The 25,933-nt window shown below is 40.1% G+C and overlaps 2 protein-coding genes across 4 annotated transcripts in view; one reads left to right on the top strand and one right to left on the bottom strand.

Annotated features, from left to right (window-relative positions):
* The first annotated feature begins 404 nt into the window (after positions 1-404).
* Positions 405-7,361, top strand: LRP2BP (LRP2 binding protein). Its single transcript, XM_010223969.2, has 6 exons — positions 405-515; positions 3,163-3,305; positions 3,392-3,497; positions 3,684-3,907; positions 5,246-5,411; positions 7,281-7,361. Exons 1-6 carry the CDS (start codon positions 462-464, stop codon positions 7,344-7,346), a joined length of 759 nt encoding a protein of 252 aa, XP_010222271.2. The 5' UTR covers positions 405-461; the 3' UTR covers positions 7,347-7,361.
* A 1,421-nt stretch (positions 7,362-8,782) lies between these two features.
* The window catches only part of SNX25 (sorting nexin 25), a 58,780-nt gene continuing 41,629 nt past the window's right edge, over positions 8,783-25,933 (bottom strand). For 2 of the 3 annotated variants that reach the window (XM_088524648.1, XM_088524649.1), the window contains 10 exons: positions 23,755-23,910; positions 22,287-22,418; positions 19,502-19,642; positions 18,805-18,918; positions 17,074-17,238; positions 13,759-13,876; positions 12,631-12,697; positions 10,789-10,970; positions 9,846-9,946; positions 8,783-9,387 (listed from right to left, as the gene is read on the bottom strand). In XM_088524648.1, the coding sequence (XP_088380774.1) occupies positions 9,313-9,387; positions 9,846-9,946; positions 10,789-10,970; positions 12,631-12,697; positions 13,759-13,876; positions 17,074-17,238; positions 18,805-18,918; positions 19,502-19,642; positions 22,287-22,418; positions 23,755-23,910 (1,251 nt within the window). In that variant the 3' untranslated portion in view covers positions 8,783-9,312. The remainder of the gene's footprint in view (positions 9,388-9,845; positions 9,947-10,788; positions 10,971-12,630; positions 12,698-13,758; positions 13,877-17,073; positions 17,239-18,804; positions 18,919-19,501; positions 19,643-22,286; positions 22,419-23,754; positions 23,911-25,933) is intronic. The other variant, XM_088524647.1, reaches the window with a different exon arrangement.

Raw genomic sequence — 25,933 nt, 5'->3', positions numbered from 1 at the left:
GATCCTTAAAGCTCACCTAAATTAAGATATATCCTACAGGACGGGGTATCTAAGTTAGACAAACAGCTCCTTAGCCGACAGTCATAGCATCGTAGTGGAGGCAAAGAAGGTTGTCAGGACATCTTCAAGGCTGATGTCTGCGTACTAAATATTATTTGTGTTTAGAGATTTCATAAAGAATGAAATAAACCTTGTTTGTAAGCCCTAAGTGCTTCCATGCTATTAAACATTTTTGTTGTTATTGCCTTACCCTATCCCAGGATAAGAACAAACACTTTGGCTCTTCCCTCACTAAAGTTGTTCCAGTTTGAAGTACTGGCTGAGGGTCGCTACTGGAGATGTAGCTGCAGGAGGTGCTGGGCTCGCTCTGTGCATCTCCTTGCTTATTGTGTCTTTTTCAGGGGTGGTATGAAGAAGCATTAATACAATTTGAAAGAATCAAGGATACAGATTTTCAAGCTATGTATCAGCTTGGTGTGATGCATTATGATGGACTAGGCACGAAAGAAGACCCGGTGAGTAATCTAGCTGTATGTGTTTTACTGTATGTATCTAGCTGTATGTATGTGATAATTTTGAAGAGCTTCTTCGTAAGCTTAAGAATTTAATTTAAAACACATGGGTCATTACTGATTTATGATTAGTTTCATAAGGTAGAGAGGTTCCTTCTGTTTGTACAAAGCATCATTAAAGAGGGAGTGCTCTAGATTGAAAAAGTTCTCAAAATTAGTCATAATAAAATAAGGTTCAATATGTTCAATATATACTTACAGTAAGTTGGTTTTAAAAATACGGTGTCCAAGGGTTTGATTGCACTTTGATTGCATGGTAGCTATGTCAATTTGTTAACAGGATCTATTCATGTATTGCTTTTTAATAAGCAATGTAAACAAATAAAATTATAAAAATAGAAATCAAACAATGATAATATTTCAAAGTGTAAAACATCTGTGAACTGCTAGGACCTGAACAACAGGCCTGAGTTGAGGTTGACTTACAGACGGATAGGGCACTGCCTTTGTAGGAGTACAGAAAACTTCCTTGTAGAACTGCTCATGCCAACTTGCATGTAGGCCTGCCAGACTGTTCATGCTAAGGAGGCTGCACGGAGGCTTATTAAACTGTAACTTTTGTAGGCTCTTGTGCAGCTGTTTTTGACCTTGAAGGGAAGCCTCCCATCCAAGGCCTGGGCTCTGGCCAAGTGCTGGTCCCGGATGATTGGGGAGTATGCCACACCAGATGTTACCGCTCACAAAGGACATGCAAGTTACCCCGATTTGCTGATTTGGCTCTATAAAAGCTGGACCCTCTTGCAGCGACTTTGGAGACCTCAGTTACCGGTGGATGCACTGTGTAAGACCTTCCAGTTGCTGGGGAGGTTTTCCAAATCCTCGCTATAACAGGGGCACCCTGCGGATCTGGATGATGGTAACATATTTAGGCAATTGGTGATATATCTTTTTCTTAACCACTATTCTCTTTCTCATATAGTAATGGTTAGGTGCATTACCTTGCTTATTTTGTCTGTCACTAAAACCAAGTGCATAATAAGCTTATTGCTTTGTTGAATGTATCATTCTGCATTGCCTTATTATTAATAGTAAAACAAGACCATTGTTTCCATTGGTGCCTGGTTCTTTCCGTCGCCCCCATCAACTGGCAAAACAATCTGTTACGGTTTTAAAGACATTTTTCAGATTCTAAACATAAACGTGAAAGATTATTTTGCTTCTGCCAATGGTTGGCAACAGTGTTTTTAAATTGGACAACTGAAGAACTGTACTTACTTTTGGAAAAGCAAAGAGCAGTAAAAACGTGAATGACCGTTGTGAATTCTGTGCCACATTCTTGCTTTAATTTCTCTTAATTTTAATTTTACAACAGTGACAATGTACGTAGCTGTCGTAGCATCGTTCATGTAATTCTCCAGTTGTTAAGTCAGTGTAAAGGTTTGCCAAGAGATGTTCTCTTCATAAGCTCCCCTCCCCAGTCTTGTCGTTGATATTGCCATCTCAGAAAGCGCAAAAAGGTCAGTTTAACCAATTCACCTGGTAAATCATGTAGTGCCACTTGAACAACCAAAGGAACAGACCCAAGTCTGCTACTAGGTTTCTGAAGGTAGATTGTAGCATTAATGCAGGGGCCTGACAACTTCAGGGGAGGTTTTTGAGAGGCAAGGGGGTGAAACAAGCAGGATCACAGCTTAAATGTATCATTCACAGTTATTCACAGGGGAGGTGTTTTTTTTTTTTTTCTCTCTCTCTAACTATTGGAACAAAAATACAAGATTTGGACAGCAGTATTATAAGCCTTCTAGCCATTGAAAAGTATTTCTTAATAATCTAGGGTCACCTAATGGGAACTGTTTGACCAGCTCAGCAATCTGAAATATATATATTTGCAGTTTTAACTCTGTTTTATTTTTTATAGTCATGGTTTATAACTAGGTATGGGCATAAATTATATTTTTAAGTACAATAAGTATATATGTATTTTTTCAATCATTTGGTGCCAGATACCCTTCTATCAGTTCTTAAATTATCTCCTCCCATATCTTTTCATCTTTGTGTTACCAATATTTTGTTTAAAAGGCATTTAAAAAATGAGCTCTATCTGACTTGCACAGTTGGCCTAGTACAGTTTTGCTCTGCTTTGAGGCAGGAATCTCTCAATATCTAATCAAACAGACGTTAACGTGCATGATAAATACAGAAGTTTCGTGTGCAGCACTGAGAAGGAAAGCATTGAGGCTGCAGTATTGCCCCTGCATGCCATGCATAACCCTGTATTTCCTGATGCTAAAGTCCATTGATCAATGATGTTAATGGAACTGGAGGATGAGTCATGTTTTTTCACGAACTTCAGCTGTAAAGTTAGCTATTAATATTTTTAAATATGTAAGATTTACTTGAGCATGAAAGTTTAATTTTAGTCATATCAAATGAATAAATGTACATGTAGTCTGTTAGACAAGATATCAGATACATAGCTACAGTTTAGATAAAAATAAATACAAAAATTAAGAGTTCACTGGCACTCTGATATACACACATACTGTATGGAAGGGTCTAAGAGCTGAAAAATTGCCTGCCTCATGTAACTTATCAGATTCTTTGTCCTTTTCCTAATATGAAGGTAATGATGAAAAATTCTAAATTTTAGGAAAAGGGAGTGGAATACATGAAGAAAATAATCAACTCTGATTCTCTAGATGCAAAACACTTGAAGTTTGCAGCTGCCTACAATCTTGGTAGAGCTTATTATGAAGGATGTGGTGTTAAGCAGTCAACTGAAGAGGCTGAAAGGTAATTACAGCCAGTAATTTTCCTGATAAATTTAATATCTCAAACTGCAGTGCCACTTAAACTTCCTTTGTCTCTGTCCTGGTTAGACTGTGGCTTATTGCTGCCGATGATGGGAATCCAAAAGCAAGTGTAAAGGCCCAGAGTACTTTAGGGCTGCTTTACTCTCTGTCAGCTCTAAAAGATGTGGAAAAGGTAAGCACACCTTACACCTTCAGAGTGTTATGACCCCCAATTTAACTTTACAGAGAGATTATGGCAATATATTTGGTTCTGAAGGCTGTTCAGATTAACAGTCTTAAACTCCCATTAAAGAACTACTTGGGTAATGTAAAATGCTATTTGAGATACATAGGAAACAACTTTGTACCTCCTGTTCAGGCCTTTTTCTGGCACTCGGAGGCATGTCTCAATGGAAATCTGGAATCCCAAGGAGCACTGGGTGTCATGTATCTCTATGGACAAGGTGTCCGTCAAAACATTCAGGCAGGCTTGGAGTGTTTGAAGAAAGCAGCAGAACGTGGAAACGTCTATGCTCAAGGCCATCTTGTGGAATATTATTACAACAGAAAATTCTACTCAACAGCTGTTTCAGTAGCCAAAAGGTGAAGTTAATTTGGCTTTATTTTTATTACAATTCTCTGTAACTTAGATGGAAATAATTAAGTTAATGCTTTTGTCTCTTGGACTTAACAGACATTTGAGATAATGATCTTGTCTTTTAAAAGTGAAAGCAAGTAGGGACAAATTAAGACTAATGATTATGAGAATTCCAATATAGTTGACCTTTCTTAGATTCCCAGTTCAGTACACAGGCTCTACCCTGTCTCTTATTTGCTCATCCTACCATTTATCCAGGCTATTGTCTTTCCCGTCCCACTCTAAACCCCAACAAGGATTGCTCTTCTCTCCCCACTCTCCCTCCTAATGCAATTTCAATTTCTACCCAGCCCATCATTTCCTTGCTCTCTGCCTCACCCTGTTTTGGGCATGTTCCTGGGTCCTTTATAGGAAGCACAGGCCTTAATGCTGGTTGGCCTCCAGCAGTAAGGATGGAGGAGCAGCTGCTGCACAGAAGGCCATATTACTACCCTTTAACATTTCATCAGCTGCTACCTACAAGCCAGCCATTTGTTTTTGAAGGCTAGAGCACAGAAGAGGCACCTGCACATGAGTGGGTTACGGTGACAACCTGCTCGTGCAGCAGTGCTGGTTTGCGCCGCTGTTAGGCAAGCTCTGCCTAAAGGTCACAGGCAGTCACTCCCGCTCCAGGCCATGGGCTCTTGGGAGCTTCCTACCTGCATACTCTGGAGTGATCTCTGCATTGCAGAATAGCAACCCATGCAGGCTAGCTGCAGTATTTAAAAAAGAAAGAAAAGGGCTATGTCAAATCAAAGTTCTGTAGCTAAAACTAGATATGGGAGGGGAAAAAGCAATGTTGGTGCCAATTCTGAGGTCGATAAGCAGCACATTTCTGTTGCAACTCATCACACCTGGCCAGCAACTGTTAAGAATTCAGTCTGTCAACCAGATTATGCCACTGCCTATGAAACGAAAGCTTTGCTTTCTTCAGCATACATACGTGTATGTGTATATATATATATGTATTTGGATATATGCATACCTTTTAATAGAAGCTATTAGTGTGAAAAATGCTGTCCTGTGTAACTAGTACAAATGTAGTGAAAATGACTGTAAAAGTTAATGATTTCAATATTGTGATATCAAATAATTTAAAATCCAATACTGAAGAATCCTCTTCAATCTGTCAAATGGTTTATCAGTTTATTTTGGATACCTATATTTTCTTGGAAAAGTATATTATCATCCATACATTGTTAAGTGATATGGAATTTAAATTAATAATATCTCTATTTATATATCTGACTTAAATTGATGTTTGAATTTTTTTTCCTAACCTAACGCTGTAAATTCTGTAACAGGATTCCAGAAAATGTTAACATTGCTGTAGTAGCAAAGATAACTGATTGTCTTCCCACGTACGTAGCCAAAGGGGCAGCTATGGCTGCTTTCTACTTTGCTAGATGTCTCCAGCTTGGCCTAGGCATACAACAAGATGAAGCTGCTGCTAAAAAATACTATTCTAGGGTAAGCTGGGAAGCTCTTACAAACTAATAGATAGCTTATGAGACTGTAATGCCTTTGGTTGGAGTCTTTGTATTTTGTTGTTGCATTAAATGCTTGTACATTATGTTAATCGGTGCAGGAATACGGTGGAAAAAAAGACTATCCAAAATGACTAAAAATAGTCTTGAAGGATAATGTTTGCTCACCTATGTAAGCAAACAATGCATGTGGCCAAACCAGAAACATGCCATAGCAATTATCGTAGCAAAGAGCTGAGGTGAATTCTCTTGAAAGTTTGCCAGTCACTTCATGGATGACAGTTACCCCCAGTTGGTTTGCTCTTTATCATTCTCTCACTGTGAAAAGGAAGCTAGAAGCCATCATTATCTATTTTTATTTCACACCCCACCTCCCCGCCACACGCACACACATCCACCCCTTTCCTCCCTTTCCCCACTCCCTCAAGCAACAAATCTCACTTCAGGTCAGAATACGTGTTTTTATTCTGGCAACTACCACCTTCTTTAATGATGCTGAAGTTGATCATAACTCTCTCACTTATGTTTACATTAGCCCTGATAGCTAGGGAGCTACTAATACACAAAATTAGGTCACTTTTTAACACACTAAAGTGAAATTTGTTTCTTGAGGAAGATGATAATGATGTCTTCTAGAGGATAATTATACTAAACACTATCAGTGATTTTTAAAGGCAGCCACGGTGTGATGCTTCTGCTAACAGAAGGGAGTACAGTAAGACAGGGTTCATGCTATAAAGATACTCTCTGATCTCTGTTTGTATGTAGAGATCACTTGTTTCTGTAAATAAATTACTTCTGTGTCCAGCTTGATGAAATACAAATAAATGGAGAACTCTGCAAACAATAATTTATCAACCAACAATTTTTGTGGCTTCTTACTTGGGGAAAGCATTAATAGAAAGAGGCCTAGCTGAGCATCTGGATGCATACATACACTTTAACACTTTTCACAGTAGAAAATTAAAACACTACAAAAGACTGATAGAGGAGGTCAGGGAAGGAAAGCAAAATCAACTGGGATTTTATGACCATGGCAGCCATGAGGCTTAGTTCATGCTTTAAGGAATGGAGGAGGTGGCTCATGACAGCACGGCTTCCATGTGCCCCCAACTCCTTCCCCATTTTTTTCTGCCTACCTTAGAATAAACAAAAGTTAACTACAGCTTCAGGAATTCTTCAGTGGCAGGAGATTTGGGACTTACCTAGGAATGTCAGTAACTTCTTAACTGTGAAAAGAGATGATAGGCTGGGACTGTGGTCTTGTCAGCTGATGGCAACATTAGAGAAGGGACAGACCAAACACACAAGAAAACTACCTGAAGTGGTAACTCCAGAACAAGTGTAAGACAAGAGGTACAAAGATGTTCAGTTGCTTTTGTTTTTTGTTCTTGGAAGATAACTTCAACATTGTTTGCACAATTATACCCATTTCAGTGGCGTAAAATGAGAATGTTGCTTTCTTAGGCCCACTCAGCTTTCAGAGAGGCAGGGAAGGGAAGCCAGGTGTCCCAAAGGATCGTGGAACAGATGGCAGTGGGTGAAGCCAAGCCCATCCCTCAAGCAGATTCCTCTTTGCCTGTGGTGTCACCTACCCTAGCAGCAAACAGTGACAGTGTTAAAGAAATAAATAAAAGCAAAGCCTAACATGCTCATTTTACTTCTACCGAGTCCTATGGGACATCAGAATCAGAGATTCAAAGCGGAATATAGTAAGTCTATAACATTTCAACAAGTTGATGATTTTGGATAACATCAACAAAATTTACAAATTAAAATTGTTGGTGTTGCATTGACAACATAATTTTGTAGTTTAGCTATAAACCAGAACTCACTGTTCTTTGTTTTCAAGGCATGCCTTCTGGATCCTGCTGTCGCTTCTGACCTTGAACTGAAAGCTAATCTTGGGAAAATTTAGTGTTTCCCTTAGTTATGGCTGGTGTATAAACAAGTTTACTACACCAATGAATCTTTAGTCTTCAGCAGTTACAGACTGATCATCATTTACTGCTTGCTTTTCAACCTCCTATAAATTACTATTTAAAACAATTCTGTAGTATTTTATTTAAAAAAGGCAAAAGGTCACAGTCTAACTCAGATACAGCAAAGGCAGACTTTTAAAAATAATACTGAAGACTTCAGGTATACTAAGGACACTTACCTGCAGCTGAGTCCCCGGGTTTTCTTAATGAAGCACTGCTTTGATAAATAAAAGTGAAATCGAATACAAATAATTATTTCATTTTCTGCTGTTTAAAACATTTAAATATTAAGTATACTTCTTCTGAAATGCTTGAACTCTAACATGCCTGGTTTTCATGTACAGCCCATTCTCCATCATGGCTTTATGGTAAATGCCATCCTTAAATGTCAACTTTGCTAGTAATACATACATTTTTTCACACACGCTTTTCTAATGCATCTCCTAATCTGCTAGTGTCCTAACATTTATTTATTTATTTAAATCTTTATACTGCAGATTCAAACCATGCAAACTTCTAATACTGAAAAAATCTGTTTAAACAACTAGCTATAGAAAGAAAAAACACTCAGTATGGAAACATTAGGGAATTCAGCCTCTGCTCTAGGCCTGTTCTCCTCAACCCTTCATACTGCACTTACACTACCTGTTTTAGAAATAATTGAAAGATTTTTGGTCAAGAGTGTACATGTCTGAGCAACATCTCAATCTTTTATAAGATACTTCAACTAACAAATAATAAATTTTACTGACTGCCATGGTAGGCTTAGCCCATTCTCTGTATTAATTCATATGGGTAAGAGAATTAGGCTAGCTTCCTAGGACTGTACTGTGACATGAAAAGCTTATGGCTCTGCTGCAAGAGAAGGCTAGCTGGTACTAATACTCTGGATTTCAAAAGAGCATGGGGATTGCATTGTGTAACTTGAACTATGTCCAGTCTCAGCTGCAATTTAAAAGGTAAGTAATGAATGTCACCTATGGATTTTGGATGTTATTCAATTTAGATGTGCATTCTGACCATATTTACATATTTTTATGTAACTTAAAAAAATTGAAGTTTTTTTTTTCCTTCTTTTGTATAAAACAAGGGAAAGATTTGAAGGTTGGTCCCAGTTGGGATATCTGAATAAAACAGCCCTGAAAAATATCAGGGGTGCAGTTAGAATGGCTGGATTAAATGTCTACTTATTTGTTCATGGAAGCAATTGACAAGTACTAATCTTTGAATGCAGGCGATCTGTTCCAACATGTCCATTCACAACACGCAGTTTGGATGCAGTAATGAAAGTGATGAAAGTATTCTTTAAGAAACAAGGGCTATCAAACGCATTCATTAGTTGTTAGTACAGCCTAATTATCAAGTACAGAAATCCAGTTTTGTTATTTATTGCTTATAAATGCTTCAACATATGGGAAATCTTTGGTAAAAACAAAATTGATAAAATTTTCACAATAGCTTTACATGTAGTATTGCACAACAAGACTTTTTCAAAACACAAGAATAAAGGAATGCTCAGATCCTCAGTGAGGAGATTAGAACTGTACAACATTCATTAGTTTACCACTATAAGCAAAACCTTTTTTTTTCATAAATGTTTAAAATAGTTTCTGCTATTTTTTCAGCTTATATGAACATTTATTTTTCAATCTATAGTTGAAACAGAAGAGTAGTCAAATAGAACCATTTAAATAAAAATTGGCAACTATACAGCATTGTTTTATCTACCCTACTACAGCATGAGATCTTTTCAAGTCTGTTTACTTCACAAAAAAAGTAAGAGAAAAAAAAAACTAAAAATAATCATAGTCCTCAGCCCTCTATGGAAAAGAGGAAAATAAGTTTCATGTCTATTATTGCATATAGACATTTCTCTAGTGGTCCACGTGTGTAGATTCAAACCTAAGTGGCATTAAGCTGCTCTATATGAGCTCTTAGCTCAGGACACAGTTCAATTAGCAGCAATTCCAGCAAGACCTGAAAAGCAGAAAAGATTAAGATGAATACGGATGCCAAATGAGAATTTTCTTCCTTTCTGGCATGCTTAGAACATCACAGATAACAGAAGCACATGGAGTCAGTCACTCTGTTCATCCCTTGTGGGACAGCTTTTCTTTTTCTTTGTTTTTCTTCATCCTAAAATTAGCAGGCACCCTGCTAAAATTCGTATGCACCCTGTGAGGTCAGTAGTGTTGCATAGGTAAAGGATCTCTTAGACAAAAGCAATATTACATTTTAAATATCCTCATGCAGTTTGTCAATATAAACCAAGTTCATGCTTTTTTGGTTTGTTTTTATAATAAAAGTTATTTGCAAACCTAGAACAATAATCTGATACAGATCTGCAGAAACACACCCAGGCTTTACTACTGAGTAAGTAGAGCTCAGCAATTAATGGGATTATAAAATTAAAGAGTACCTTTCCAGTTACTTACGTAGAGTAGATGCTTGTTAGCCTTTCTTTCTTGCAATGCATTGAACACTTTGACTACACCATGACGGGCATTTTGTTGTCCAACAAGACTCTGCAGAGTATCTGCAACAAATGGTACATTGGTTGGAATTGATTCACTCATCCAGGGAAAAATATCCAGCAAACAAATATATACGAAGGAGAAACAAAACCTGTGTACTTAATGGTGGAAGGTTAGAAGATGCATAGTGCCCATACAGCAAGGTATTTATAACACAGGGGTAATTTAGGACACAGATTGAGAGACATCTTTATTCTCCAGTGTTCTGAACACCAGAACAGTGTACACATATCCAGAAAAACAGGTCATATGTTTTAGTATTGTCTCATATATTATTAAACCAGTCACTTAAACACAGTCACAATTTCTGCCAGAAAAATAAATCTCCTACGACAGTTAGTACAGATTCAGCATTCTAATTTACTCTCAATCTACACAGAAAGCAGTGTCACAATTAAGTGGACAAGCGACTAAATGAATTATTTACAGTTTGGATTAAATTTCAGGGGAGAAGTAGTAGTGATCTAATGCTTCATCATTAACTTCAGGCGCAGTTAGCTTCACTGCATAAAAGCTTCGTCCTAAAACACTTCTACTTTCACCACAACCGTGGAACGCGAGCCTGGTTAAGCAGATGAGTAGCAGATTTTTAGTCTCACCTAGGCTCCTTGGTGAGCAATGCTTACAGAAGTACACTGACAGCTCTTACTATACATGAGTCCATGACCTTTACCAGCTGCAGACAGGAGAGGCAAAGATATGACCAACATTATGCTTATTTATGCAAATAAGCAGAATTTAAAACTCTAGAGGAAAAAGCTAAAATGTAGCAGAACGATATTTGGCTAATGAGTTTCCCTGCTGGTAAAGCCTGAGATTAAGTAGAAAATGAAAATGTTCTCACCTGGAATGTTTTCAAGTAGTTTTTGCTGTGCTCTCTGTTTTGTCTCTTGACTTTGCTCTTCGGTTTTGGCTGTTGAGGGTGGTGCTAACTTTCCGTTTGGCCAAAAAGCATCTCGGAACACACCAATGTAGTAAACAAGCATTGGTTCACTGAACATCCAGTGCACAGTGTCACGGATTTGCCTGTAAGAAAGTGTCAAAAGGGAGCACATCAGAGCTTATCTGCCAGATTTTATACAGATTTATTCTTTCTACTCCTGGAAGCAGTGGAAATTCATGGCAAATCTTATTCAGCTCTAGGTGCTCCAAGCTCTAGGTTACTCCACATACCTGACTGAGGTGTGGAGGAGGCTACATTTCAAGATAATGTGTAAATCACTAGTATTTCAAGGAGTGGCAATGCAAAAGTACCACTAGGAAGAGAAAGATGAAGGATGGAGTGTAGGGGGGAAATTAGAGTTTGGACAGAAGTGCAGTAAGTCCCCTCACAGCCACAGCGTGGCAGTAACAGGAGGCTGCAGCCCCCTGCTGTGGCTGCCTGCCCCGCAGTCCTCAGCACCAAGGGCCTGAGGCCTCAGACAGCTCCAGGAAGAGCAGCACGGTGCAGCTGTGCCACAGGTCTATCTCCCATGCTACCTGTCTGCAGGGTGCAAACAAATGACCCCATCCACTGAAAACTCGGCAAACGCGCACATCAGAGACCATCGGATCATCAGGAGGCCACGGCCAGAGTTTCCAGCCCTTCTTGTCCAGTTTAGTACTTCACAACCTCCGCGAACGGTTGTTACAAGCAACGCTGCCATGTCCAAGCTTAGCCACTGAGTGGCTGAAGGAACAGCCTGTTCTGCCGTCGATTTCCGCACCGAGACGCCTACCTCAATAATAGTCCCACTGCTACACCAAAGCAAAAATGATACATTTCATCGGATCCTCAGTGCTCCTTTGTGAATATAGTACAGGAATCACAGATTCACAGAATTTCATAGAAAAAACATCACCAGATGATGCATGAGGGCATCAGTATTGGTAGCAGAATCGCAGGAAATGATGCGTCTGCAAGAGTTATCTGCACTACTGGATCAAGGGATTTACCACAGGTCTTTTCATCTGGCAGAGGGCTTCTATCCAAAAATCCTTCTGACCATTAAAATAGAAGATTTTGCACATGAAAGGTATGTACAAGCATGAACACTTACTTCCCAGCCTCATCCACACCTCATTAGGCAGACACATCTTCAAATGACACAGAAAGAAAAGGTTTTATGAAAACCCATTACTCTGTTACACACGTACTAGTTTCAGGTGATAGTGTTTTTACAAAATAAGAACCATTAAATTCTTTGTCCATTTTAGAGAAATCTTTTTAATGTGAAACAATCCAAAACAGAAATACAATTTCCGATCTGAGAAAAAGCTTCATGGGACTGAAAAATAAAGCACTTAAGCTAACAAAAGCCATTCAGAGCCAACTTGTTTAGAAAAAGAGGATAGCAAATTATCAAACATGCAGAGCTGCTTCACTTAAAAAAAAAAAATCAAAACCCTCTTTTCATAATTTTCTGTCTCCCATTAAATATATTTGTTCTTTCAAAAAGAAAAGCCCTGTGGGGAAAAAAAGGTTGGTTTGAGGGCTGTGGTAGAGATTAAGGAAGGAGAAAGACAACTCATGTCGTATCTCCTCAGATCAGCATAATGTTTGTAAACTGAGTGGTGAAAAACAAGTGCAGATGATCATGCACAACACAACGTCCGGATTAGTTATAATAATCCTGCTCTCAGTCTTCTATTCATAGAACAGTGATTCAGGTTCAGAATTAAGGTAAACAGAATTAAGGCTACTTACTTGTTGATGGTTCTTCCAAAAGTGACTTGTACTAGTGCAATCAATGTTTTTCTAACCCATTTAAACACTAGAACAATGAAAAAGGACAGAAATGACAAATGAACATCAGGTATTTAATTACTTTAGAGAGCCTCTGATCACAGCCAAAAGAAAAAGCCATATTACTTATCTGTAGTTTACACTGGAGTCTTTTATGATTCAGAATATTTCAAGTTTAGTAAACTGCACAACTACCTGTTCCACACTGGTAAAAGGAAATTAAAAACCCCAAGCCACACTCAAAATACAAACTCTTTTTTTGTACTAATATAATGTCATATACACAGCAGCATTAAAATTCTGAAAACATTTTTAATCGAACAAACTAAGCATCAGCTTGTAATTACAATTAAAGGAAACAGAAATCTGAGCGTATCTTAGTTACTACTGATTAATCTTTTTTTTCATCCTCTTTACCCTCAGTAGAAAATCCTTTATTTAGGAGATACATTTGCCACTTTTGGGTAGGTGCCGCATTTTAGAAGAGTTGCTCTGTAAATAATTTTATACAACACTAAGTGTGGCTGCACCTTCAAAAAGACACAAAAATAGCTGTCTTCACAACCATGATTCACGTAGGTAAAGGAAAAAAGAAATCTGGTACTGCCAGATGTCACCGTTCTAACATCTTTTCTCTAACACAAATTAGAGTACTAAAACACCTATGTAACAGATGGACGTTAAAATCACGTTGATTTGCCAGTGACATGTCTGTGATAAAGCAATCTACTTTTTCTTTCATCATAATTCGCTCTTTTGAATATGCAGCCTATTTTCAGAGAGCATTCACTGCTACTTGCCTCCCCTTAAAGAAAAATTACCTTTTTGATGAAAGAAACAAAACAAAAAATTGAATGCAAACTCTCTCCCCTACCAGTTGCATTTTTACTGCAATATTTTATTGGAATTTAGAAGAAAAATGCAGAAGCCATAAACTACCGTGAAAGAGCTCTTTTTTCAAACCAATTGACTATTTGAACAGTGGGACTATTTCCACCACTGAAATAGCCAAAAACTCCAAATCACAAAATGCCTGAGATTTCTTGGCTAACAAATCCCCAGGTAGAAACAAGCAGATTCACAGCTTACTTCCTCGCAGCTCGAAAATCTCTCCGATGAGCATGAAGCACGGCTCTGCGAGAGAGTCCCTCTTCCCATCCACCTCGTCTCCGTAGTCCGACAGGTCGCTGTCCTCTTCCGTTTCCTCCTGGGAAGAGAAGGAGACACCTGAAGAGCTGCTGGAGGCAGCAGGGCCGCTCAGAACAGACTGTTCTGCATGTTCCAAAACGCGCCGTTGCTCCCTGCCTTCTGCAGCCGGATGGGCAGCCGGCTTTTAGACTTGCTGATGGCAGGAGAAGCTGTGACCAAGCACGGGGAGAAGCAGCTGTACCACACGGACAAGAAATAAGTGTTTTCCAGCTGATTTGGGAACCACAAAGCATTGCCAATCTCGCCACGCAAACACACAAACCTCCTGACAACAAAAAGTTTACTCCAAGGACAGAGGCTAGAGCAAGCTCCATGTCAACACCTTCATTATTTTCATTACTCATATTTTTTTTTGTCTTTTTTTCCTAATGGATGCTATTTTGTATTTGCATATAGGCAACAGAAGGGAAAAGGAGCTTTCTGAATTTGCAGGCTTGAGAGAGCAAAGAAACTGCCAGATCGCAAGATTACATTTTTATATGGTTTAGCCAAGTTGAAGAAATGATCTAAAAAATACACATGGTACAGACTCCTATGGATAGTTGCAAAGCACCAATAATTCACTGTGTAAATGCAGAAAATGAATCCATCAATGATGATAACTCTACATAAAGGGATCCGAGGACCATGCTGCTGCAGAAAAGGGAAATACAACACCATGATGTTTAAGCAGAAACACTGGTCCATATGATGTATGTGTAACAATTATCATCCACAGGACAGTAAAACCCAGCGGGAGCACTGTGTAATCAAGTTTATACACCGCACTTCCAAGAAAAAATATGGATGATCTAGAAAAGTCTGAAGCAAAACCGTAAGGACTAAATAAAACATAGCCTACTGTAGAAAAAGAGGAGAAGCTGGGGCTGCTTGAGATAAGGAACAAAAAAATGAAAGAGCAAAGGATAGTAATCTCTTATGATGAAATCCAGATGATCCTACCGCAAACACTAAACACTGCTGTAACAAGAGGGAATAGACCATGCTGTGCCTGCTGCAGGGAGGACAGGAGCTCGCGGGCAACAGGAGGGAGCCCTGGGACAGATGGCAAGAAAAGGTCCCTAACGGAGTCTGCTCCCGAGCCCCGGCCCAGCTGCCTTGGCAGGCGGCAGAGGAGCAGCCACTGCAGCTCTGGCCACACGCGAGACAACCTCGTGCCAAGAACTCGGCCGGGCCAGGAGGGAGAACTCGATGACCTCTCCCAAGGCCCTGCTCTATTTTTCTGCAGTTCAGTGAATTCCCTCGCACTTAGAAAATGCAATGGGAAGTACAAATTCTTATATCGCAGGGCATTTTCTACTTATCCACTGACATTTCATAAATCTTAAATGTCCTTCTCTCCACAGTATCAGTTCGATTTTTCCTCTCATTTGGCTTTTGGTCTTCAGAGGCAAGGAATATATTCTAAGGTTATAGTTCTTTTGGAAGAACTGCATAAATAAGAGAGGGCTGAAATTGCTGCAGTCTGTAATCCTGAAAGCAGCTCCAGGGGGAATACTGCTGGTTTAACATGTCTTTGAAGAATGCAAGATGAGACTTGGAAGAGAAAGGAGCAAGACAACATGTTCTTCTATGAAGTCCCAAATACAGAATAAAACAGGAATTCTTACTTACATAAAGAACACAAATAGCGGTAGGTGATGTAACACAACTAATTTCATCAATAATCTTATAACAAATAACTCTAGTTTAAGTGCCTCAGTAAACCATTTCAACCACTACCACTGGGCAAGTCTGAGCTAGTTACAGCTCACACTAAAAAGCTGGGGTGCCTGAGAAAAGGTAAAGCTGATCCCAGATCTACTCACAGTTCTGTTCCCTTCATTTTGTTTTATGACTATTTTTAACCTAGGACAAGCTTTTGCCAGACTGATGCAGAGGGTCAAACAGTTCCCTGCGCTCCCTGCACCTTTACTCTGTCAGCTCATCCTACATTTCCATCTGGGGAGAGGAGAGGAGGGGAGAAGGGAGGAGAGCGAAGGTGGATGTGAAAGAGGACGATCTTCATCTGCATCCTGCTTGGCATAGCAACATCTGGCCAATAAAAAGTTCCTGGTCCTATAAATAGGAAGTAAGAAATAACTTCTTGATCAGTTTTAATTTAATATTATTTTTCGACTCCTCTATTCCACATTCTTAGGGATTTCTTTTTGCTCTGCTCCGTACTTCATTTTTTCAGCACCAATTGCTTTATTTCTGCTTCTTCATTTCTTTATTCTCTCTCATTACATTCTCCTTTCCTCTCCCCATTTTTCCTAACTATCTCCTCCTACGCACTTGCATAATGCAATACAAATATGCAGTCTGGCTTTTCTCCGTGAGGATGCTTTTCAATTAAGTAGCAAAGTAAAAATAGTTTCATACTTCCATGCTTTACACTATGCCCATCTAACAGTCATTTTAGTGGTAGAAAACACTAAATAAATAGAAGAACTGAACAAATACCGCCAATTCTGAAACAAAATACATGCATGCAGTATTTAGCTACAAATACAGTGCAATATACATATATATACACACACACACATATATATCATAAATTTATAAAACAAATTTAACCCTATATATAAATTACATATATATATGTCGTACCATATGTATGGGATTTGTTTATTCCTAAGAGAGGCAAGACTTTTTGCTTATTAGGGTGAAACTGTACAAATTTCTCAGACTCTGTTTATCTCACAAAAGGACTATCTACTCCAGGCACCTAGAGCATTTAATAATTGAATTATTTCATCAGTGACCTTCTCAAGTTACGTAACATATAAACCAAAGAAAGAAAATGGTGAGGGGTCTTTGCAGCTTGCATACCTGCAACATGAACCTCACAAAACAGAGTGCCATGGCATTTTTGGCTATTTTTAGTCAATCATCTGTTTTAGTCAGCAATTTATTCTTTGCCACCTTAAATGATGGTATTTTTATGTGATATCAGATGCTCCAGCAGTGCAGGTACGTGGGCTCCCACTTTTATTTTCAAATTCCCTCTGTGGCACTGTGCTGTTTGCAGACATTTTGTCAAAATGAGCTTTGCTGTAGAAGCTGGCCAGACATTAGGAAAGACACAGCTGTTCCCTGCCACGAGAAGCTTCCTAAGAAAGAATTATTTTTACCTGTCCAACAGGTAGTGGCTCCCCCTGCTTAGTTTGGGTAAGTAATTGAATCTGGGAAAACTACTTTTCTACTGCTTACCTCTTGATGAGAAAACAAATCTCCAGGAAGTCGTTCCAGAAATGAGGAGAGTGAAAAGGAGGATTTCTTTCCCTGCACATCAATAACTTTGAGGTGCTCCGGGGAAGGGCTCAGGAAGGCATAAAGTGCTTCACTCTGACAGAGTCTGTCATCAGAGAGCAATTTCTATGAAAGAAAGATAATGACAAACAACACCTCAATTACATATTAGCTGCTAAGGATAAGACGTCTCAAGGCCACTCAAGAAAACCGATGGCTCAGAGCAGATGGAAAAAGAAAGAAAGAAAATCCACGCCTTACGAAGCACCCATCTGTCCACATATGGATCCCGGAGGCCGGTGTCCCGGCACCGGTGTGCGGTGCCCTGGGCTCCGCAGTGGCGCCAAGGCCGCGTGCGCGGCCCTGCCCAAGCAGGGCCCCACGCACGATCCCACACACGGCCCCACGCAGTGCCCCACGCCAGCGGCTCCCTGCCCAGCTCCCCAGCTGCTCCTTAAGGGCACTTCTGGCGGCAGGCCACGACCCAGGGGGAAAAACAGACCCCTCGCCCGTGGCTTCGGCCTCTCCCTCGCAGCGGGCCCGCTGTTGAGTTGAGGAGAAGCTGGTTTTGCGGTCTGTTTTTTTGCTTATTTTAGCATTCTTACTCAGAACCTGGATAACCACAGGGATACAACCAGCAGGGAGCAGGGGAAAATGGCACTGTCAGGAACAGAAAGGAAAAAACAAAAGAGAAGGGCAAAAAACTTGCTGCTTATATTTTACATGTTTGGTGACAGCACCAAAGAAAGAGCCATTAGATTCACAATTACCAACATATGTTTTAATATATTTCCTTTTAAGAGAATGTTTTTTGACACGACAACCAGGTGGCAACCTGTCAAAGTTTGAAATCCTATTATCAGTTTAAGAGTAAGTAGAGTTCATATTAAAAATGAAGGTGCTCTGTTCCAGTTCAGCCACTCTATAGTTCTGAAAGATGCTGGAGGAGCAATTATTTCACCCGTGAGAGAAATATTCCTGACTTCTTTATGGCCACTCTAGCCACTGGCAAAAGAATAAAAGCTCTCTAAGGCCTAACACAATGCTGTTCATACTGATGAGCATCTTCAACTTTTTCCCTCAACTGTAACTTTTCTACTCTCCAGTGGCTACTATCCACTAAATGCCTGAATCCACCATTGCACATGTAATTTTAGTAATCCATTTTAAAAGCAGCCCTGTTGAATATAGGTTGCCTACAATAAAAAAAAAAAGCAAATACTGCATTTGTAAACTGTTGGTGCTAACCAAAGACTAACTCATCTCCAGAAGCAAAATCACACTTGCTCCTAACAGTATCTTTTACTTTAAACAAATTAAATAACTAAGCTGTGCCCCGGAGACTCTGCGTGCCCTAAAAGCAGTAATCACACTATTCACTCCACTACACGGGCACAAGGCTCAGCACTATTAGCCCAGTTTGCAGTCACCAGAAGACAAGTCCCTTCCCCCTTCTGTGCCCCGCAAGGGGCACAGACCGAGTGCTCTGCAGGGAGCCACACAAGCCCCTGCCCATGCAGCAAACCTGCTCTCTGAGGGTCCCCAAGGGAACATGCTCAGGACTGCTGACCCACTCCCCACCAAAGACTCTCAAGACTTCAAATCTTTTTGGCACAAAAGAGGTGAACCTACAGTTTATTTTTTAATTGAGTACTTTTGTTATTACTCACTCCACAGTCTTTGTTTTCTTACCTGCAGGAAGTTATTAAGCTGGTTCTTGGACTTGTCCATGAATTTCTGATCCACAGATTTGAAGGGCAGCTTGCTGAGAGAAGGCAACTGGACTTTCTTCAATGATGGAAAACACTGTTGTAGGAGAAAGAACAGCTCGCTCAGCAGCGGTTCCAGTCCAAAATGGCAATGAAAGAAGTGCTCATACTCTGTGCACCTTCCCACATCCCCCCGAGCACCTTGGCAAACACCTTCCCCTACCCACTATGGTCTGACATGCCTAAAACCCCTCCCTTCAGAACATCATCATTCTCTCTCCTTTTCCAGACAGAAAGGTTGCTGCAATCTGAAAGGAAACCCTCTCCTCCTGGTGGAGCCGTCATTTTTGACATGTCCTCTAATGCCAGAGACAAAATCTAGTATTTAAAACAAACACACATGGCAGTATTGACTGTACACAACTTGGACACTGGGTCGGTTTAGTAAAATACCTACTAGTAAATGGGGGCGGAACAAAAAAGCCATTCACAAGACTTTATAACCATTAGGCAGAGGCCAGAAATGCATGGTCAGAAAGTCAACTCTAAAGGGCTAAAAGCCAAAATTGCGGTCTAAAAACTGGTACTATTAACTTCTAATTGGTCCTGCAGGTGTTCTCCTCCCTTCCAAATATGCTGCTGACACATTCGTCCCGCCAGCAGCGACGCACAGCGCGTACCTCACTGAGCTTCCGGTGCAGGCTCTGAAACTCACTGAGCTTCCTGGGCACCGTCCAGTTCTTTGCTTCAGCTCCACCAGCTTCTTGTAAACTCACCATGACCGAGTAACAGGGCACTTGTTCTCCATTCTCTTCCAAAACCTAAAAAAACCCATAACATAACATAAGCAGAGAAGGTGCATTACTTTGAAAGCAAAGCACAGAACATCTGGGCTAACAGAAGACTGATGCACAAAATCAATGTCTGTCTCTGTCCCATGGGTTTTGCTGCAGTTTGATGGCTGCACATTCAGCAAAACCCTTAAGGGTCTTCAAGGTGCGTATCACAAACCTCTTCAATTGCTTGTCAATAATTCAGCTCTCCTTCCTTTTGCATTTTCTTGCTTGTTCTCCCTTCATTCCTACTCTGCTTTCCCTGGTGACGTCCTTGGGACCGAGACCAAGGTGACGACCTTGGCTGCCCGAGAGCCACTTCTCTGTCCTTGGGGTTGGAGCTATTCTGCACACACGCAACTCACAGCACACCCTGGTATTTCCAAGGAACCCCCGACCTTCAAGGATACTGATCAATTCAGACACAACAGCCAGGAGAAGTCCAAGTGACTAACTGCATTTTGAAAAAGGGAGAACGATGCCAGGGGAAGTCAAATGATTTTCTTGAGACAACAGAAAACAGCAGTGAGACCACTTTATTTCTTAATTTCAAAAGGTACCGACAATTTCATATTTATGTCTTAATGACAACAGTTTTTTAATTTTTTTTTATGAAGACTTCTAAGAAAGATTATGAGAGAGTAGATAAACACATAAAACACTTCACTTTGTTTTCTTATTAATTTTGTTTTCACATATTCTCTCACAGAGAAGCATTCTAAAAATAATAACCTTTCAGAACAGGGTCCAGAGTTTAAACATTAGCTCTTTGTTAGGATAGGTTGTTATTTTAAAAGGCACATTTCCAGTCTTTTTGTGGAGATTACATTGAATACATCTACGGAGAACTAAAACTCAAAGCCAAAGCAAAATCCAAATGCTGGTTTTAATAAACATGCAAATAACAGAAAGATAATTGCACTGTGTGTCTCTCACTCTATCATTTTAAGGAAAGTGATTTTTAAGCTTTTCAGACAATTTTTAAAGGAGATGTGCCGCGTTTAATTAGAGAACGAAGAAACTTTAAAATTCATAATGATGACACATGAGAAGTTTATAAAAGTCTGATAGCACTTCAAGCTAGTGACAGATAATTTGAAGAGCTGCTAGAGCATCACCATGGAAGACACCCAATTAAAATGTCTTCATATTTCGCAGTTGCCCAGCTGCAAAAGGAGACAATTCCTTGCAAAATACTTCCTCCCAGAGCTGCGGCAGCCTCCGGATACAAAGCACCAGCCTGAGCTTCTGAAAATACGCCCAGTTTCAAGGCCAGCTATTTGGGGAGCTGCCCTTCTCCCTTTGCTGCCAAGACTGCTGCAAAGGAGGTGTTGAACACAAGCCTCCAAAACGCAGGTCACAGGGACCTGGCACAGAGGGACTGGGAATTTCTGGGAAAGCCACTACTCTCTTTAAAGCAAGTGAGCTTGGACACCTATCAACAACTCAGGAGCACGGGCAGACAACCCATTAGAGATACAGTTAGCCTTTAATTCTTTGAAGTGATGCAGTCATCAAGACCATACATGCCCAGCACGAACCCACAGTGGCTGCACAGCACGAGCATCCGTGGGGCTCCTTGCCCAACAGCTGCTGGCAGGAGGCTCGGAGGTGCAGGGAGACACTGCTGGTACTTTTGCTTGTTGTCTCCCCTAGACTCTTTTCCAGCTAGGCAACAACATTACAGCTTGGGATGCATGTTATGTCACCACTGATATGTCCCTTCAGCGTACAGATGAGCATTCATAATGTTTAGAGTACTCAACTTCTCCATTTAATATGAAGCTACATATAAAGAATAATACAACATGAGCATTTATGATTCCTTTTCAAATTCAGGCATTGAAGTCTGGCATGGAAGACTTCAATCTTTACATATAAACCTCTCAATTACCAGCTTTTACAGGTACTACACTATGTTGCCTTTACGAGGAACTCTTATCATCCTATCAACAAATACCAAGACTTGGCTTTTTGGTTAACAAGCAAACGCACAGGTTGAGTTTCCACAACAAATTCATTCTACGACTGTCTGCCTGTGCCCAAACCAAAGAACAAAGCAAAACTAAAACCAACCAACCAAAAAAAAAATCAAAATCAAAAATAAGAACAAAAAAACTCCCAAAAAACTAATTCAACTTATCTGGAGACTTACTCACAAATGTAAAGCACTTTCCTCGAGGTCTGGGTATTCCAGTCCCTTGAAACTATACTGACACTAAATGTCATAATAAAAAACGCAGCAGGCATAAATAGAGCTTCTCCCAGGCAGAGCAGACAACTGTGCCCAAGTATGATAGCACAGTAACGTATCAAGGCACTGCTGCCTGTGCTCACGGAGGAAAAAACACATTGCTCAGAGAGCACATTATTACATCTAATGCCAAAATTTGTTCAGGCACATATCTGTATTTTTTTTGCAACTCTGTAACTACAGAGTCTGAGAACTAGAACTTTTATCTATGGGCTACAGCAGAAACTGGTGTAAGGAGAAGGATTTGCAATTTTTTTTTTCCTCGGGTAAACACAGAAGTAGTTAGAGCTTCCACAGAGGTATATGGATTTTTAGTTTTCTTTGCATACTGGAAGTTTGAGGTTAAGTAAAAGACAAAAGCCCTGGGGAAAACCCTACCTCGCCCGAGACTATGCAGGCTTTCCACAGGCCCAGGTTCTCACACCACCAGTCCGTTCTGGCAATGTGCAGCTGCAGGTCACTGTGCTCTCTCTCCATCAAAGTGATTTCGTCCTTCAACTTGGAAACAATCTGCAGAGGAAAATTAGTCAGTAACAGTTGGTTAGAAAAATCTTGCAGCGTGTTTACTGGTGTCTTTGGGGACAATATGCAGATATAGGAAAAGGTACAAAAGAAGAATGAGAAAAGAGAACTGAAAAAAGAAACACTACTACTATGAGAATTTACGCCGAAAATTTACCCTTTTATAGACTTCTGGAATATATAATAAAATTAAATGTCAACCTGTAATACCAAATTAAAAAACAAGTTAAAGATGTGCTTCAGGGAAAAAAGGTATTTCAGATAAGATTAAAGATTAGATTATTTCAGATAAGATTAAAGATTAGATTAAAGATTAACCTTCCTCTAGCACACATCTAACCTCAGAATAGATTTTTTTATTCCTTGAACATACGGATTACTTCAAAGTCAGCTTGCTCTGATTGCTGTAATTGTCCTACAGAAACAGTGTGTAATGAATAAATACAAAATAACTCCCAAGGTTTCCTCAAAAAATATACAGCTGTTATGTTTATAAAACAAATAGTGACACTTTATAGCACTGGTGGCTGCATTTTACTGTTCTGCTTCAAAGATGTAGGTGTTTTTAAGGAAAAAAAAACAGAAGCAAAAGTAGGTTGGGCATGAGATTACTCTAGAAGGGGCACGACTTTTTCTCCAAAAAAACTTAGGTAGGGAATATAGACATATAGGGTATAAACACAGTATAAAAACTTGCTGCTTCTCCTGAACACAAGGAAACATGGAAGTGCTACATCCACGTGAATGTATGTGCCAATATAAGACGAGTAAGTGTTTAGTAAGTATCAAAAACATTACTATCAGAGAAAAAAGAATAAAGCTGCAAACAGTAGAAACAAACAGTATAGACCAACTCTCAGGTACACAAGCATGCACACTTTCACTCACTATTTGCTATTTTTTGTCTATAGTGCCCAATTTTTAAGTTAAAGCCTAGCTCTTCTTTTTTTTAATTAATTTTTATGTTCACTGCTGCCACAGATACACTGGAAATAACAAAGATCTCAACAAGTTAATATAAAATATCTCCATCTTCTGCATAATTTCTAGGAGAGAGGGAAGCATTTTAATTCAATTTAGTCACATTTAATTTCAATAACCACACACTGCACAACGTGGTTTGGAAACAAGGTTCCCTCATGCGACTGGCAGGGCTTATATGGTGCTAGGAGCCAGTTAAGGATTTACGTATGTGTTTTGTACAAGTCTTGCAGAAAGGGCATTTCAGAAAAGAAACAAACAACCTGTCTAGAAAGGCCCTGAAACAACTGGATATGACACAAACACAAAAACAATAAGCGCAGACCGAAGACAAAGGTCCTACCTTTTTGTCGGGTTTTGGTGAATTACATAGGGAATTCAGTGCCTGCTTCTTATACTCAAGCTTGTCATTCAGCTGGCGAAGTTTATTTACAGCGTAACTGGCCTGCTCGTTGATCCTTGTGCTGCACTCCTCAGGAGCTTCTTCACAACCCTGGCTCTAGGCAGAGAGGATGGGAGCATCACTGCATCGTGACTGTACCATGATTGTGTCATTAACGCAAAAACATATATACAAATATATAAAAATATATTTTGTTTGCTCTATAGGTATTTTATGTGTGAGAACATGAGGGCTCATTATTATAACAGATTCTAGTGGATCTCCCAACCACCAGGTCCAACACAGACTTTAAGAAGCAGATAACCCCCTTCTCAGTTATGCCAATTCTGCAATATGACCTTCAAGTCAAGACCTCGGTTAAAATTAGAGTAATAAAGTTTATTTTTGAATATGCTATAGCTAAGCAGTCATGATCGATATTCAGAACCAGATAAAAAGCAAATCCTGCAGCTCTGAGCTGGGAGATTACGAGAGAGGAGGAAAAAACAAAACTGCAGCTTTAACAAACAGTCCCACCTGCCACAAGCCCTCATAAAACAGATGCATCAGCCTTCGGATCGATCTAAACCAAACCTTTCCTCTTCATAAACAGATTTCACTGCTCTTTTTAGAAGTGTTAATAAAAAATGTGTTAAAAGCACATATGTGTTACCCTGAATTCATCAATCACTCTCTGCTCCTCATTCAAACAAATGGCACCTTGCGTACTACAGGCATCAGAAGAAATACAGAGCTTCACATTTTTAAGTAACCTTTTCTCTAACTTCTTGGAGCATTTCCCTTAACCTCCCCTTTCTTACTGTGCCTCCCCTAACAGGAGCAAAGAACTGGAGATCCAGCAGACGCAGCATCACGATGTTGCAGTCTCCAGTGGTGCCACGCTCGAGGCAGTCTCTGAGGTTTGCTTGTGGTTGAGTAGATCTGAATTTATCCATGACAAACTCTACGAGTCTCATCTCATGAACCATGGACAGCGTTTTATGTTATTTAATGACATTTCCACCAAACGACATGCATCTTTGTAGAACGATCAAAACGCCAGCAGAAGGAAATCTGCCTCTTAAATTCTACGAGTTTTGAAGGAGATTCTAGGCAACTAGACAAAATTTTACGTTTTAGGAAAAAAAAGTCTGAGATGGGACGCGGTACCAATAACAACCTCCTCGGTCTGATCCTCCCAAGGGAGGTGAATGTCATGTAAAAAGCAGGATCCTGGGCTAAGAAATGCCCTTTCCCAGCTCTGCATTTGCTTGCTGTGTGGCCGAGTAAATAACATTAGCTGCCCTCTTCCTGCCTGAGTTGCATGGACTGCAAACCCTTTAAGCGAGGGACCTCCTCCAAGCATGTGCACAGGGCTGAGCTCACAGACACTGGCTCTCTGGACAGTACAGCAATACAAATTCAAAATATCAACAGCTCCGGGTGCTATTCAGATCCCCACTGAACACAGCCGTAAAACAAAAATGCACAGACTCGCTGGGAAGCAGGAATGCCAGTGACAAATGCTCCCTCCAGCACTGCGGAGCTAGGGGAGTTATCTGTCCCGAGCCCGTGTAACCACAAGGCAGGGTGCTCCGCTCCCAGGGCAGGCGGCAACTCCTGCACAATGTCCGACACTTCAGACACTTGGAGCAGAAAACGCTGCCGAACCACTGGTTATATCCTCAAGGGGTAAAATCCTGGCATAATAAATTATCACACATTTAAATTACCAAATAAACTACCAGAACACTCAAAGTTGAGATTGAAATGCACTGTGGTCAGGTAAAAAGAGCACAATGCTATTAATAACCTCTATTTCTATTAGTGCTCTGCAACACAGACTTTGGACTTATTTCAGTGGCCTGATACATGTAGCACCAAAGCAAACACCAGGCTCATTTCCTGCAAAGAGCTCAAAGCCGACACCACTTTCTTCTGTATTTTCACTTTTGCCCGAGACCGTTTAGAGACGATTTCTCAAAGGAGTTTTCAGCTCAGAGCCCTTCAAGCTTGCACAGAGCCATAAGGATTACGCCAGCAGGGAGATTATACTCCAGTGGGATATTTAACCTTGTGATTAATTTGTGGTTAAAAAAAAGTGTAAAGAACCATCCTCACATAAGCATGTTTGGCAATA

Source organism: Tinamus guttatus, unplaced genomic scaffold (genome assembly GCF_059628265.1).
Source record: "Tinamus guttatus ecotype Peru unplaced genomic scaffold, ASM5962826v1 Tinamus_guttatus_pri_ptg000213l, whole genome shotgun sequence".
Classification (NCBI taxonomy): Eukaryota; Metazoa; Chordata; class Aves; order Tinamiformes; family Tinamidae; genus Tinamus; species Tinamus guttatus.
The sequence above is the reverse complement of the archived record's forward strand: the minus strand, read 5'-3'. Positions and strand labels throughout refer to the sequence as shown.

Excerpts from the sequence above, each read along its gene's own strand:
- LRP2BP (XM_010223969.2), top strand. The coding sequence starts at position 462 with ATGTATCAGCTTGGTGTGATGCATTATGATGGACTAGGCACGAAAGAA. Across the intron at positions 3,306-3,391 it reads TCAACTGAAGAGGCTGAAAG|ACTGTGGCTTATTGCTGCCG; the intron begins GTAATTACAGCC and ends TGTCCTGGTTAG. Across the intron at positions 3,908-5,245 it reads GCTGTTTCAGTAGCCAAAAG|GATTCCAGAAAATGTTAACA; the intron begins GTGAAGTTAATT and ends ATTCTGTAACAG.